This window comes from Nomascus leucogenys, chromosome 20 (assembly GCF_006542625.1).
Source record: "Nomascus leucogenys isolate Asia chromosome 20, Asia_NLE_v1, whole genome shotgun sequence".
Taxonomy (NCBI): Eukaryota; Metazoa; Chordata; class Mammalia; order Primates; family Hylobatidae; genus Nomascus; species Nomascus leucogenys.
In genome coordinates, this window is record NC_044400.1 from 36,143,689 (window position 1) to 36,159,638 (window position 15,950).

The 15,950-nt window shown below is 54.8% G+C and overlaps 1 protein-coding gene across 2 annotated transcripts; it reads left to right on the plus strand.

Annotated features, from left to right (window-relative positions):
- The first annotated feature begins 1,121 nt into the window (after positions 1-1,121).
- On the plus strand, positions 1,122-13,997 carry AMER3 (APC membrane recruitment protein 3). Of its 2 annotated transcripts, none has more exons than XM_030801284.1 (2): positions 1,122-1,355; positions 7,921-13,997. In XM_030801284.1, exon 2 carries the CDS (start codon positions 7,940-7,942, stop codon positions 10,523-10,525), a length of 2,586 nt encoding a protein of 861 aa, XP_030657144.1. In that variant the 5' UTR covers positions 1,122-1,355; positions 7,921-7,939; the 3' UTR covers positions 10,526-13,997. The 2 variants fall into 2 exon arrangements, with proteins under 2 accessions (XP_030657144.1, XP_003278201.2); XM_003278153.3 differs by lacking the exon at positions 1,122-1,355 and adding an exon at positions 1,581-2,054.
- The last annotated feature ends 1,953 nt before the right edge of the window (positions 13,998-15,950 follow it).

A 15,950-nucleotide genomic window follows, 5' to 3' on the forward strand; every position in this document is an offset into this window, starting at 1 on the left:
TGTTAGCCAGGATGGTCTTGATCTCCTGACCTCGTGATCCACCCGCCTCGGCCTCCCAAAGTGATGGGATTACAGGCGTGAGCCACCGCGCCCGGCCGGCCAGGATGGTTTCAATCTCCTGACCTTGTGATCCGCCCGTCTCGACCTCCCAAAGTGCTAGGATTACAGGCGTGTAAGTCAGTGTATTGTAAAAATAAAATGTAAGTTCACATTAGAATAATATTTAAGAAAAATCATTCAGTGGTATCTGAACTGGGTAGCCTAGTGTAAAATATTTTTCCAGGAGTCCTTGGGGAAGACCTGATCCCACATCTTGGGGAAATAAAAAATTTTAAATATATATTTTCATGTTACCCAAAAGTTAGGGGTGTTTGAAAACTCTCTGAAATGACAAAGTAGAAGGGTTGGAACAGTCTGCACTGGCCGAACGATGACCATATGAGCATCGAAAATGAGCAATTATCACTCACTGGAAGAAGCTGAATCTGTAATTATCCTCACAATTATATGATTTTATAAGACACATTAAAAAATCCTTAAATGCAAAAGAGGGTAGAGCCTAATAAGGAAGGCTTATGCTTACTAATTTTAACAAGAGGACTGTGGGGTCTGCGGGAGTTCTACCCCTGACTTGGGGTGTATGTGGCAACGAGGCAGAAACTGCCTTGTGTCCTACCTAAGAGAAAGACAGGGAACTCCCACAGCCAAGATCTGCCAAAAAAGGTCAAGACTACCAACAACATGGGCGACGGGGCCTCTGGGGTCACGTTGAGTTAGTCGCTGCATAGAAAGAGAGCTCAAATCTAAAAAATGCAAGAGGGTAGGTCACCCAAGGGTGGGGAAAGTCTTGGCTGGAAGATGAAGGGGCCTCTAGGCTCTGGGGCAAGACGATGTCAAGGGGAATGGCAAACCAAACCAGTCCAAAGCAAGGGGACTCTCTCCTGGGTTCTCGGACAAGGTGACTGGGAGGGAGCCCACCAAGCTCAGGGGAAGACCTGGCCTCCGTCATCCACCTGAGCTCTGCCCTCCCTTCAGCCTCAGCCTCAGCGTGGACCCGGTACTCCTGCGTCCTCCCGTCCTGCCCCGCCTGGGCACACCACGGCCGCGAGCCTCCTGTTGGCATCAGCCTCTCTCCAGCACCGACTGTGTGCTCCCGCCCCCCCGCCACACCCCCGCCCCACACTACTGGCACTGCAGCCTGAGCCTTCCTGGAGTTACTTAATCCACCCCAGGCCCAGGCACTGAACCACAGGTGCAGACCCCTCGTCCTCAGTTCTGCGGAGAGAGGGTCCCCACAGCATTTCTGCTCCTCCCCCAAGACTGCGGCAGGGCACAGCACCAGCAGACCCCATACAGTGAGTACCTGTAGGGCAAGTGCCTCTTTCGTTCTCTTTAATAATAGAGTCAGGTCCCTTCTCCAAGGGAAGACCCTGCCTTGCAACCCCAGCCGGGCCTGCCCCTTCTTGCAGGCCCGCTCCGAATCCTGGGTAGGACTCGTGACGAGGCTCCGGGTGGCCGAGCCCTTCCGAGAGTGTTGCGGTGGGCAGGGCTGGGTCTCTGGGCCGAGGGGGAGGGGCTCCCACACCTGTGCGCTCCCGGAAGAGGGGACAGCGGCGGGGGCGCCGTGCGCACGGGGGCGAGGGGAGGCGACTGCGCCTGAGGGAGGCACAGCCGCGGCCGGGTGGGAGGCAGAGACACCCAGAAAAAGAGACGGGGCGATACGAACAAAGCCGACCCGAGCGCGGCCCGAGCGGCGGCGCAGGGAGGCGGCAGCCTGGCGGAGCGGCCCCCACCGCGGCCGGCGCGCCCCCTCGCCACCCCTGCGCGCCAGCGCCGGCCCGCCCCTCCCGCCGGCCTCCGGCGGCTTAACCCTCGCCTGCCCGACCCCGCGGGGCCCCTGGAGCCGCGGTGGGTGGGTGCGGGCGCCGGGCCTCCCCCTCCCGGCCGCGGCGCGCGGCGCCGGGAGCTGACCGTGGTGCTGAGCGCGGCTCGCGCTCCGACGCGGTGCCCGAGCCCGTGGCGGCCGCACCCTGCTGCACTGCCGGCCCCCAGCGGTAAGTCGCCAAGGCCCCGAGAGGCTGCGTCGGTCCTGCCCCGCGGATGTGGACCCCGGTGGGGAGGGCGAGGATTGGGGAATTTGGTGCGTTATCTGGCGCGATGGACGGGCTGAGGGCAGGAAGCAGGGTCGACACCCTCCACCCAGCGGTTCCCGGCGCAGTCAGGGGCCTGGGGGCGGTGACCCTTTTAGGTCTGGGCTAGGGAAGCGGAGAAATCCTCCGCCGGCGGATGCAGGAGCTGAGGGAGAGCCAATACGGCTGTGAGGCCCATCTCTTTGCCCCTGAGCAGGCCAGCACCGCCCAGAGGCGCCCTCCAAGGAGGTGGGCCAGGACCTTCCCTCCCCAGAGGGCCCTTTGTCTCCCCAGTGTGGGGGTTGGGTGGCTTGGTGGTGCTCTCACCGCAGATTCTATTTCTGCTTCATTCCCCATTCCCACCCCCACCCCAGAGCACGGTCGCTTTCCCTCCCCACAGTGGCCCTCACTCCAGCCCTCCCATGACAAGGCAGCCTACTACCGAGAACGCTATTGCCCCATAGCTCTGCCACCAGCCCAGTTTCCAGAGGTCCCTGGGCCTGCGCTTTTTTATCACCATACAGTCCTTTGTATCACACTGCTGTGACTTTCCTGCATACCGGGGAAGGCATAGAAAACACCAAAACTATTAGCCAAACGTTTTTTTGTCTCAAGGCGTTTCTGTGGCATGTGTATTCCTCCAGGGTTTTTATTTTGCTCCATGAAATCAAACACCCAGACACTTTCAGGTTAAGAAAGGAAAGAAAGGCACAGAATTACCTTCTCAAAGGAAAAAGAAAAACCTGGGCAGCTAAGCCTGAGTTGGTCATGTAGAAAAGCAACCAGTAGAATAACTTCATTTGCCCAATTTGCAATAAATTCATATCTGTGTGTGCCGTGTAAAACACTGTGATGGGAGGTGCACAGACACAGGAGTTTCTGCCACCAGCTTCTCTCCGCTAAACCCTGCTTTGGCTCCTAACTTGCCTCTGTGTTTCCGCTGTCCATTTTCACCTGCATCTTTGAAAGTGAGAATTGGCCTCTGTCACTCGCCCTGGAAGGCTGGCTCCCCGTGGCTTGCAGATAAAAGCATGGCCCTCTCTGAGACCTCAGGCCGGGTGTGGTGTGCACAGCCCATCTCCAGGCCTCATCCCTCTGGCTTGCTGCTCTGGCCACTTGAGCCGCTTTCAGATCCTTAAATATTCTACTTCTCTTGCTCCTCGGGGCCTTTCTGAAGGGTGTTCTCTGCCTGGAATATGTGTCCAGTGTATTTTGCCTGGGTGTCCTCTTCTGTCTTTTAAGGTTTGGTTTAAATATCACATCCCTGTAACAGAATTAAGTAAATACATTGTGTGGTCCCTGTTCCCATGGAACTTGCAAATTCGTCTTAGAGATGAAAGACAGCCCAGGGCCCTGGTGTCACTGAACAGTCTTAAAAAATGATGCACACAGGCCGGGAGTGGTGGCTTACGCCTGTGTGTAAGCCTCCCAATCCTGGTACTTTGGGAGGCCAAGGTGGGAGGATCAGGAGGTCAGGAGATCAAGACCGTCCTGGCCGGCTGGGCGCGGTGGCTCACGCCTGTAATCCCAGCACTTTGGGAGGCTGAGGCAGGTGGATCATGAGGTCAGGAGATCAAGACCATCTTGGCTAACACGGTGAAACCCCATCTCTACTAAAAGTACAAAAAAAATTAGCCGGGTGTGGTGGCGGGCCCTGTAGTCCCAGCTATTCAGGAGGCTGAGGCAGGAGAATGGCGTGAACCTGGGAGGTGGAGCTTGCAATGAGCCGAGATCACGCCACTGCACTCCAGCCTGGGCGACAGAGTGAGATTCCGTCAAAAAAAATAAAATAAAATAAAAACCACCATCCTGGCCAACGTGATGGAACCCTATCTCTACTAAAATTAAGAAAAAAAAAAATTAGCTGGGCATGGTGGTGCGTGCCTGTAGTCCCAGCTATTCAGGAGGCTGAAGCAGGGGAATCGCTTGAACCCAGGAGGCGGAGGTTGCAGTGAGCTGAGATCACACCACTGCACTCCAGCCTGGGCAACAGAGTAAGAAAAGAAAGAAGGAAAGAAGGAGAGAGAGAGAGAGAGAGAGGAAAGAAAGAAAAGAAAGAAGGAAGGAGAAAGAAGGATGGAGGGAGGGGAGGGAGGGAGGAAAGGAAGGAAGGAAGGAGGGAGGGAGGGAGGGAGGGAGGGAGGGAGGGAGGGAGGGAAGAAAATGATTCACATAAACTGTATCACAGAATTAAAATCTCAGACTCTGCATTCTGTTTAGGGAACTTAGGTGTAAACATTTGACTAAGATGTCTCAAATATAAAATAGTTCATTTAATTAATTAATAGCTCACCGCCTACTATAGTTGGAGTCCTGGACCTTAAAGAATTTTCAATCTCGTTGGGGAGTGCAACCAACTACCAAAATGAATAGTTGGTGGTTGCTGAGCCCTGCAGACAAGAAGGCACCCGAAGGGTAGGGATGGGTCTGAACCCTCCTTGGCAGAGGGATGTGGCACTTGTGGGAGTGGACCTGTCATGTTTCTTGCTGGGGTTCCACTGACAGGGGTTTATAGCCACAGGGTTACAAAACAGTGTGCATTTTTGCAACTGAGAGCCTGGACACATTTGGCCTCTGCCCTCAGGCAGTGACAAGGCCAGCATCTGGCTGTCCACATAAATCCCATTCTGCCCCAGAGAATTGTCACAGGAGTTGACTTCTCAGCCAGCCTCCAGCCAAGCAGTGGGCCCTCCAACCACCCAGGGAGTTCCCACCCCCATCATAGGTCACACATTTCCAAAGAGACAGGTTCCGATAAAACATTTTAATATGGATTTGGACAGGACCGAACACAGACTAGAGTTCATGGGATGCTCCAGTATTGCTAAGCTTCTGGTTCCTCATTCTGTATCCTACGCTTATTGTCCTGTCTCTATGCAAAGTGCTCAATAAACTCAGGAGATGGGCTTGGCATTGTTAGTGTCACTGAGTCCGGCCATCTATAGCAATGACAGCTATTTTAAAGGATCATTTTCAAGTTCAGAGTGGAATGAAATTTCCAACTGTTCCTGATTTTAAATCAGTTGACTGTTATGAGAACTGAGAAACTGGTAGTTTTATTTATAGACGTCTATATCAAATAAAACATTTTTGTTCTTGCAGTTGCAAAATTCTACACCCAGTGAAATAATCCTTGCTGTGCCTGGCTGAAGTTATTTCCAACAGAATGTCAATCAAAAGATTTTTCCAAAACATAGAAAAGAATAAGGGAAATAGAGATCTCATAATGAATATTTCCAAAGTTTCCTGCCATAGGAATTATTATTACCTTCAATTATAATTTTTCTAAATCTGTATGAGCTACTCTTCTTGCTTTTAATCTTCACTTTCATTGTGTTTTACAATATTTTTCATGAAAACACATTTATTATTCTACTTTGAGATTTCCCACAAAAGAGTCTGAGCTGTTGGTTTATAGACTGTCAGGTTCAGAATCAGATAGACCTGGGTTCAGATCCCAACTGTGTCACTTAACACCTGTGTGACTTGGGTCAGTTCATTGATTTTTCTGAATCTGAATTTATCCTTTGTAAAATGGGGGTTACAATAGTTTGCCCCTCATACGGTTACGGGCCAAGCTGTCCGCCTGGTTAGGTGGGTGTAACCAAGACTCCAGCCAGGGTCATCTGAGCCACAGCTTGGAGAGTAAGCCCTGTGCTGTGTGCAGCAAAGCCCAGCAGAGCTGCGGAGGCCTTATCACGGCTGCAAAGGATTGTGCAGAGTGGAAAGTCTGCAGGTGCAGGGTGGGAAAGGCTTAGGCATGCACCATCTGGCATGAGGCAGAAAAGCCAGTGTGGCTGCTCAGGGCACTCCCTCTGTCCAGGGTGCCACCAGCAACAGCTGAGCTGCAGCCGGAGCCCAGCCCAGGTTCTGTGGCTCTCCTGGCATGGTGCCTACTACTTCTCATCCTCCAACCAAAAGTCTGAGGTGCTTCCTCCAAGGGGAGGAAGCACTTCCCTTGGGTGGGAGCGGGTGGAGGCTGGTCGGCTTGCCCCTGCCAGCCCCTGCAGTGCCAGCTCTTCTACCCCTTCCCATCTTCTTGGCCGCAACGTGCCCACTGGGCTATGAGGCAGTCCCTCGCCCCACTGGGTCCTCATGAAGAAGCATTTCAGGGTCTCTGGCAGGTAGCTGCAAAGCTTACTTGGGGTGGGGTGTGAAAGGCACACCGGCTGACGGAGCCCCAGGTCATGTTCGTGCCTGCTGCAGGCTTCCTCACAGCCAGGAGCTGGGAGTTGAGTGCAAGGCTGCCTCCGGGTAGTCCTTATGGAGAGGCGAAGGAGCCAGCCGCAGTCTCTCCCTGGCCAGACTGACAAACAACTGACTGTCAGGCCACTCACTACCGAGAAAAGTGGAGACCCTGGCATACAGAGGTGTTTTGGGTGAAAGGAGCAGGCTGAGTCCAGGGCCATGAGGACATGGTGAGGGGAACAGAGAAGTGGGGCTCAGTCTGCTCTCTCTTCCTGGGTACTGAAGGTCTCCACAACACACCCCAAGGCAGCATGTTTAAAACTAAACCCTAGCTCTTCTTTCACCTTGGCTCACCTCCCTCCTCCTCCCCTCATTTCCCTCCTCGAGCTGTCCCACGTGGTTGGTGTAGATCCAAGCCTTTCCTCGAGCTGTCCCACGTGGTTGGTGTAGATCCAAGCCTTGGCCTTCAGAACTCCCTGCCCACTTCTCTCTCCCTGCTGTTGGTGAACCCTGGCGTTCTTCCCTTTGGAAGAGCCTACATTACCCCTGCAGCCTCCATCTGTCTTGCTCACCATCCTCAGTCCATTTGGACTGCCTCTGGCAATCTTCTCTGCTCACAATTCATTTTTTCTGTCCTCCACTTGGAGGTCAGGTGCGTGGCCCTAGACCGCCAACTTCATTAAAGTCCCTGCTTCTACCCACCCATAGGAAGATGGCTGTAGCTCCCCACTGATCTCAGTGTAAGGCCGGATGCCCTAACTGGGCCGGGACAGTCAGTTGGCTAGCACTGCTGCCACCTGTCCACCTCCATGCCCAGGGCAGATCCCAGGACCCTTTCCCATTGAACTCAGACCAGGCATCAGAAACCTTCTCTTCATGTCACTGCAGGCGTCAGTATGTCTCGGTGATGGGTGCACAAAACGTGGTGGCTGCCTACCCTTGCAGCTCTGCCTGCCTACCCTGTGTCCCATGCTCACCTCCCACCATGAGGCCCTGGTTCCTCTCTGTCCATGCTCTGCCTGCACCGTGAGGTGCCGGGCTGTGTCTTGCCTGATGGCCTCTGTAGATGGAGTCTTGCCTCCCTGCACAGGCACACAGTCCTGGAGTTTGCAGTATGCACACCCCCATAGTCCCAGCTGAGGGCCAACTGCCTTCAGCCCAGGAAGCAGGCAGGCGTGGGCGTCCCTTTAGCTGCCTGATGAAGGAGGCCACTGCCGTAATTGGATCCTCTGCCCATCCACTCAGAAGGGCCATGACACCCACTCCTAAGGACATGCTACAGATACACTAAGGAGCTGTTTGTAGAATGCTGGGCACTCTACACAGAACACGGGAGTCTGAATGGGCCAAATAAGCTAAAAGGGGGATTGGGAGAGTCAAGCACTCACGGGTGCAGCAGTCACCAGGCCCCAGGCAGCTCTCATTTTGGCTCCTACTGTGTGCCATTAGGGCTGCTCCCATCTTTCTCCCCCACCTGCAAGGAGGATCTCCTGGGACAGAGGCCCCTGCAGAGAGTGAGCTGTGTGAGAGGGGTAGGCAGGGTCTTCCAGAGCCCAGGGCCCTCCCGTCTATGATACTGAGTGCCTCCTGCTTTCTTCCACAGCAGCCGGGGCACTGGCAGCATGGAGCTGAAGAGAGGAAAGACCTTCATCAAGTCCAGCCTGCAGGTTTCCCACGAGAAACCCCCAGACCCAGCAGCCGTGGCTGCAGCCAGGGAGGGGGCAGGCCCCTGGTCAGTCCTGCCAGGAGGGCAACAGAGGCCCCACAGTGAGAAGGGCCCTCAAGCCAGCCCCAGTGCCCAAGAATACGACAGATGCCCCAACAAAGGGGCACAGCTGGACCCCAAAGGGGGACCCGCAGCCGTCTGCGGAGCCACCTTCAAACCGGTGCGAAAGAGCAAGACTCACGACAGCATGTCTGGGGCAGGCAGGGCGACGGCTGCCACAGGGCAGCTGGTGGGCAGTGCAAGCTTCCCGGGCTCCCCGGGCAGCCGGCGCATGATCGACTACCGCCACTTTGTGCCCCAGATGCCCTTCGTGCCGGCTGTGGCCAAGAGCATCCCGAGGAAAAGGATTTCCCTGAAAAGGCCCAAGAAGTGCTTTCGGAACCTATTCCACATTCGCAGAAACAAGACTGAGGACTTGGCCTCGCTGGCGGCCGAGGGGAAAAGCCTGCCCTCCCCAGGGGACCCGTCAGACCCTGGGGGGCGGCGAAGCAAAGCCTTCCTCCCCACAGGTGAGGTGCTGGGGCTGGACAGCCTGTGCCAGGACCTTTCGGACAGCGAGCTCCTGGCCGATGCATCCTTTGGTCTCTGCAGGGCCCTGTGTGAGGACGTGGCCTCACTCCAGAGCTTCGACTCGCTCACGGGTTGTGGGGAGGTCTTTGCAGATGAGAGCTCGGTGCCATCCCTGGAGCTGAATGAGGGCCCGGAGAGCCCAACTGAGGCTGCTCAGGGCCTGGAGAGCAAGGTTCCCAGGGGTCCTCTCCAGGGCAGTGTGGAGCAGCTGGCCTCACCCGCCCAGAATGAAGCCTCTGACTTCACCAGGTTCTGGGACAGTGTGAATCGCTCAGTGCGTCAGCAGCAGCGTGCCCTGCTAGGCCCGTGGCTTTCAGGCCCCCAGGGGACAGACAGGGACCAACCCCGGCTGGACACAGCTGGGCTCGCGGAGCTGCCCCTCTACCCCTGCAGGGACCCTCGCAGTGGCTCCAAAGCCAGCTCCGTCGACACAGGCACCCCCAAGAGTGAGCAGCCCGAATCTGTGTCCACAAGTGACGAGGGCTACTATGATTCCTTCTCGCCAGGCCTTGAGGAGGACAAGAAGGAAGCTGAGAGCCCAGGCACTCCTGCTGCCACCTTCCCACGGGACAGCTACAGTGGGGACGCCCTCTATGAGCTCTTCCACGACCCCAGCGAGGGTCCTGTTGGCCCCAGCCCAGATGATGACCTGTGCGTGTCTGAGAGTCTGTCAGGGCCAGCCCTGGGGACGCCACTGTCCATATGCAGCTTCCGAGTGGGGGCCGAGGAGAACTTGGCCCCAGCACCAGGCCCTGACCTCCTCAGCCAGGGCTTCCTACAGAGCTCCTGGAAGGGCAAGGAGTGCCTGCTGAAGCTGTGTGACACTGAGCTTGCCATCACCATGGGCATTGTCAGCTGGCTGCGCCGAGGCCCCACGCCCCGTGCCCCACCCACCCCTGGGCAGCCTGCAGCTCCACCTGGTCCCCAGGGAGCCCCCAGGGCACCCACAGAGAAGCTGGGGGGCAGGGAAGGCCTGACCTCAGATGCAGGGGGGGCAACAGTTTGCTCAGCACCCAGCAGGCAGGAGCTGTGGGCACACCCGGGCACCACAGGCCTGCTCGCCGGAGAGAGCAAGGCCCTCGGGGGAGCCACACAAGGGACTGGCACACTGTCCAGGGATGCCTCTCGAGAGGAAGAGACACGAGGTCACTCTGAAGGCTTGTTCTCCTCTGTGGAGTCTGCAGCCACTTCGACAACAGATACTTCCAGTAAAAACAAGGCCCCAGTCCCTTCTGCCTGGCCCTGCTCCCAGAAGGAGCCTGGGCCACCACGGGTCCTGGGGTGTTTCCGAGGCCCCTGGAGGCCGGCTCATGGGGGTGACACTCTGGATGCAGAGCCCATGCTGGCAGGCTGTGTGGCCCATGTGGCAGCCCTGAAGATCAACTCAAATGACCAGACCCCGGCTCCATGGCCTCCAAGGCAAGACATGGGCAGTGGGCTCTTTGGACAGTGCCGGGCCAGGGGCCCTGACGTGCTGGAGCAGAAACAGTCCAGCAGCTCCCCCAGCATGACCACTGTCCATGGCCTGCCCTACTCGGCCAGCACACAGGACCAGAGGTGTCGAGATCGTGTCCAGGACCTGAGCTGGCTCAGGATGGAGCCCACCGGGCTAGGTGTCCAGGCCTGGGCCTCTGTGGAGGACCAGCCCCTGCAGCTCAGCACAGAGGCTGTGAAGCAGGTGGCACACGGCAGTCAGCTGGACTCTGAGCCCCCCTCAGCCCCTGCTGCCCGGCAGAGTTCCCAGGGCCACCATCCAGAAAACCTGGGCCTCACTTTGAACAGCCAGCAGGAAGTAGGGGTCTCTGCAAGTGCCCCAGAATGCCGCTGTAGCCTCCTGGCCCGTGAAGTCCTCCTCTGTGGCCAGCCAGAAGTGGGGGCCTTCGGGCCAGCCATGGCTGAGCCCCATCTGTAGGACAGGCTCATACGCACCAGGAACTGCATGTGTCTTCATGACCACTTTCAGGAGAGCCTAGGACTCAAATCTCTATCTTTTGTCCCTGATGTGGGGACTGTGTTGGGGGTGGGGGGTGGCAGGACTCAGGCATGCAGAGGGTAGCATGCTTATGTGGAGGCATCCTTGTCTGAACCCACCAGCTCAGGCAGCCCACCGCCAAAGACAATGCGAAGCTGCAACCGCCTAGCTGCTCCTCATGCAGGGGCTGGAGAGAGGGGCTAGGGCCTGAAACTGATGGGGAGAAAGAGCTGCACATTGTAATTGGAAAGCAGAGAGCCAGTGAGTCTGCCCAGGATGTGTGGGAATCGCAAAAGACACAATCCCAAATGCCATAGTCCCAAGTGTTGAGAATCCAAAATATTAAAATTACTATACTCTAAAATCCGAAAATCGCAATCCCGAAAGATCTAAATCCTGGAAATATAATTCTGGGAAATTTTTTTTTAATTTTTTAAAAGATACTTACATTTTTAAAGGATTTATTTGAGAAACATAAAAACACAACAGAACACATCATCAGCCACTTTACCCAATAAAATAGGCAATAATACATATTTTTGGAAGCATAAACACTCAGGTATACTGACAGTTACATGGGTGTGAGTTATTAGCAGACAAACTATACTCATAAAGAAACAGGTCAAAATGGGAAATGTATACATGCATGTCACTATGCTTGGTAATTGTGTGCACCTGGCTTTATATCTGCAGTCATATCATGACCAACAACCTAAGTCTTTTGACGAAGTCAATCTATCATGCGTCACCACCACACACACAGTTGCCCAAAGAGCGGAGATGGCAAGAACTTTCATCTCTCACAATTGCAGATGTACACAAATTACATCTCTTCATTTATTGAGGAAGTTTTGACGTTTTTATACACACGCACAATGCTTACACACACAGTCAACCTGGGATGCCGGCAGGGTGGCTCAGAATGAAAGCCTCAGGACCCAGGAGGGCCATGGGTATAGTAAGTCCCAGAGTCCAAAGGCCAGTGAGCTTGAAGCTCTGATGTCAAGGCAGTGGAAGAAAAGCCTGTCCCAGCTCTCAGAGAGAGACCAATTAGCCTTCTGTATTTGTTCTCCCTGGGCCTCAGCAGATTGAATGCTGCCCAGCAACATTGAGGGTGGATCTTCCCCACCTAGGTCCCTCAGACTCACACACTAATCTCTGGAAACACCTCACAGACATGCCCAAAATAATGATCTCCCAGGTCTCTAGGTATCACTTAACCCAGTAGAGTTCACACCCAAAATGAAGTCCACAGGTCCACCCCTTGTCAACTTGGCATCCATCCGCATCCCCTTAAACCATTCTCAGTTTCCAGATAAAGCCCCAAGCAAGGCAGTAGCTCCACCTAACATGATGCAACTATCCCGAGATTATTATTTTCAAGACTGTAGATGTTAGGGATTTGAAACTTTAGAGATTTGCGTCTTTCAATATTTCAATGTTGGGGACCAGTGTTTGGGACTATGTCTTTCAGACTAATGATCCAAACTTGTGTGAGGACTGTGAGGCTCAGGGTGGGAGACGGATGGGGGAGCTGACCTTAGGAGGGCCCACTGACCGGCCTCAATCTGGCCCCAGTCTGGCCTACTCGCTGCCCCAGGACAGGTGGCTACAACAGGCTGAGGGCCTGAAGGGCGTCCCCTCAGGAACATTGTATTACTCTGTTTTGTGTTGCTATGAAGGATAACTTTATGTTGCTATAAAGGATAACTCTGTTTTGTGCTGCTATAAAGAAGTTTATTTGGCTTATGATTCTGCAGGCTGTAGAGGCATGGCACCAGCATCTGCTGCTTTTTTTTTTTTTTGAGACAGAGTCTCACTTTGTTGCCCAGGCTGGAGTGCAGTGGCACGGTCTTGGCTTACTGCAGCCTCTACCTCCTGGGCTCAAGCAATCCTCCCACCTCAGCCTCCCAAGTAGCTGGGACTACAGGTGTGCCTGGCTAATTTTTCTATTTTTTTGTAGAGACGGGTTTTCACCATGTTGCCTCAGCTAAAATGTCTCAAAATCTCCTCAGCTAAAATGTCTCAAAATCTCAGCCTCCCAAAGTGCTGGATGACAGGAGTGAGCCAGCCAGCATCATGCATCCCTGTGCAGCCCTGCCAGGGCTGGCTGGACCCTCCCACCCTTGTTGATGGGCAGTGCTAGATTATTTGTCATGAATCATCCCCTACAAACAATGATTTCCCTCTGCTTGCACTCTCTAACTAGAGCCACGGATGGCCAAATGCTCTCTGGGAATAAGCCAATGGATTCTCCTTGGCTCTGCCTGCAAGTAACAAAGGCTTTTGACTCCGCTTCCTCCACGCTGTCAGATCGCCATTCCTCTTCAGGAAAACTTCGAATGGGGCTGTGGACCTCACTCCCCAAAATGTCACAACACATGTGCAGCACCCCGACATTCAGAACCATGAAGGGAGAAGGTGGCTGGTGACTGTAGGAGGGACAGGTGTCCATCCTGGGCCAGTGTCAGGCCAGCAGGTGCAGGGACAGATGGGCCATCCACATTCTCCAAGATTAGCTTCTAACTCAACCAGCACGCCTCAGCAAGATGCCAGGATGGGGCTCCACAGGCAGCCGCGAAATGGGCTTCTGGAGGAAAGACCAGCACAGGAAAAGGGGTCAGTCAGGTTGCAGGCAAACTGCTAGGGAAATCCCATCTCATGCAGAGCTCCTACCAAGAGGAGCGTGAGTTGTGCTGCCCTGGCTCGAGAAGAAGGCAGCACAGGATCCGCAGCTGAGGGTGGCCCTCCCACCAGGGAACGCTGGTCAGTGCCTCTCCTGACTGCCTGACGCTTGCTCTCTGGTGGCCCTATCTCACCAGCGCTCCCTGAGGCCTGCTGGGAGCAGGACACAGGCTGGAAGTCACAGGTTCCAAAATGTGCAGCAAGGCTTCTGACCAGGCCTGTCTAGACCTGGAGCCCCTGTGGAGCCACATCTGAGCCCTCCTCCCAAGACTCACACACAGGACCACAGCAGCATCACCAAGCCGAGCTGGGGGCAAGTTTCCTGGATTCACTTACCTGATCCTTGCATCAACCTCAATGCAGTTGTCAGCCCCATTTTTCAGACCTGGACACGGAGGCACAGGGTGCTGGTGTGACTTGCCCACAGTTAGTGTGTGAGGTGATGGGTTTTGTCCCGTCCCAGCTCCAAAGGCCCTGCTCTTCTTCAGGCTCCAGAACCTCTCACTGAGCTCCTGCAGTGAAGTCCCCATTCAGAGCCCTCAGCCCTTTCTGCTTTCAGGCTCCAGATGTCAGAGCACCCTTGGGTGCCAGCCACAAGTGCCCCTCCAGCAGGCTGAGCACCCAGGGGGAGGCTGCCCTGACTCAACCCCAGCCTGGGGCTTTGTGCTGCACCTGAGGGAGTAGCCGCTCCGTAAATCCTTGTTGAAAGAATGAAGTGTCAAAAGGTTGTGCGTGCTTTTCTGATTTCTTGTTGACCATGAGCCTTGTGTCTGGAGGGTGACTCTGGCCTGAGTGCTAGCCGCCTCCCCGCTGGCAGAGACAGAACACTCCCTTGTGCCATGCTGTGATGCAGTGACTCGTGGTGATGGACAGCCCAGCCAGGCCCAAGGGTGCTGGAAAGGGCAGGAATCCAGGGGTTCAGGGAGTGGTCAGGAGGGCCTGGGGTCCAGAGAGGGGCAATGGGTGCCCAGGACCCGGGCCATGTGGAGGCGTGGTCTACAATGACCCGGCTGCAGGGCCATGCCTCCTGGGAGGACCTGCTGGCCTCGGCTCTCCACTTGGGGGCACTATAGACAACCCCAGAACCCCACATTCGAATTCAGCATCTGGGGCTGGGGTCCCAGGAGTGGCCTGCTAGGAACCCTGCTGGGGGATGGAGCAGGCAGTGTGAGCTCCCTCAGGGTGACCTCTCTCTTTCTGCACCCCACCCTCAGCTTGTCTTTCCCTACAGGCCTCAGGGTGACCCACTGTGGATAAAGAAGGGAACTTCAAGCCCAGCTCCCGGAACACGTGCCTAGCCCAGTGCTGGGAGCAGAAGAGGCTGGCTTGGCATGTTCAGACCTCCTTGGTCATTTCCAGCCCTCTCGTCCACACGTGGCTGTAGAGGTGACAGCAGATTTCCCCACGTGAAATAAAATCCTGAGAAGGCAGTCCAGTTGCCCTAAGCTCACAGCTGTCCCACAGAGCTTGAGTGGCTCGCCCAGGCTCCCAGAGTCCCACAGGTTGCAGAAAAGGGGTTTGCCCAGGGGCTGTGCACTGGGGCTTCCAACCTGCCACGTTGTGCTGGGAAGCTGGGAACATTGGGTAGGGCCAGGAGAGAGAGAGGGAGGACAGGGAGAAGGACAGGGAGGACGGGCAGGAGGCGCTGAAAAGGAGAAGGGGCAAAGGCCAGCACAGGCAGGGAGAGACTGCAGACCACATCCCAGGATGCTTCATGTCTTTCTTGGTTTCCTATTTTATTTTATTTTCTGGAATGGGAATAAATACACAGGATACAAAACTCAGAAGGCACAGCAGGGAAACAGCGAAAGTGGAATCTCCATCCTTCCTCCCTCAGCCCTCTGTTGTTACAAAATTAATCCACTCTGACAGAAGACAAAATTGCAACAAATTTCATTACAGATCTAATTGGCTTTTATTTGTTATTGGTGAATGTGGCAGCCTCCATTCTACAAAACAGAATGAGAGCTGCTCCAGGCAATGACAGAACACTGGGTTTTGTAAGGTGGGGGCAAAAAAACAGTAACAGGAAAGAAGCTGATCAGTTAACAGCAGGCTACTTCAGGTGACTGCACTGTAAGGGCTGAAGCAGAGGGGCTTGCTTACCACATAGACGCTGGGAGACTGGAATCTCTCATTTCCAGGAAAAACTGGTCTGTTTTGGAATCTATCTGCTTAAAGTTTCAGTTTGGTGATGTGGCATTTAGCACGAGTGACTGCGTTGGGGTTTGGTCTGGTCTGTTGGGATCTGGGGCAGGAGCTCAGTCCAGAGCCAGGGCCACCTGGGATTGTGTTTTTATAACCCAATCCAAACAGCCCCAGTGCACAGGCCCCTTCCCTCCTTTTCTCCAGCCCTGGTGGGAGTCATCAGACTCTTTGTATTCCTGTGACATACGTACTGTTAACGGAGAAACCATATTCTGTGGAATATCTTCAAGAGGCTTATCCTGAGCCAATATGAGTGACTGCGGGCCCGGGAAAACACAGACCCAAGAAGTCTGGAGTCAGTGGGCCCGAAGCAGTCGGATTACAGTTTGGTTTTGTGCATTTTAGGGAGGCAGTGGTTACAGGCAAAGACATAAATCATATTTGCCCGAAAAATCTACCTAAAATAATAAAAAAAAAGGGGGGGGAAGATATAAATCAATCAGGGAAGTATACATTGGTCCAGCCCAAAAAG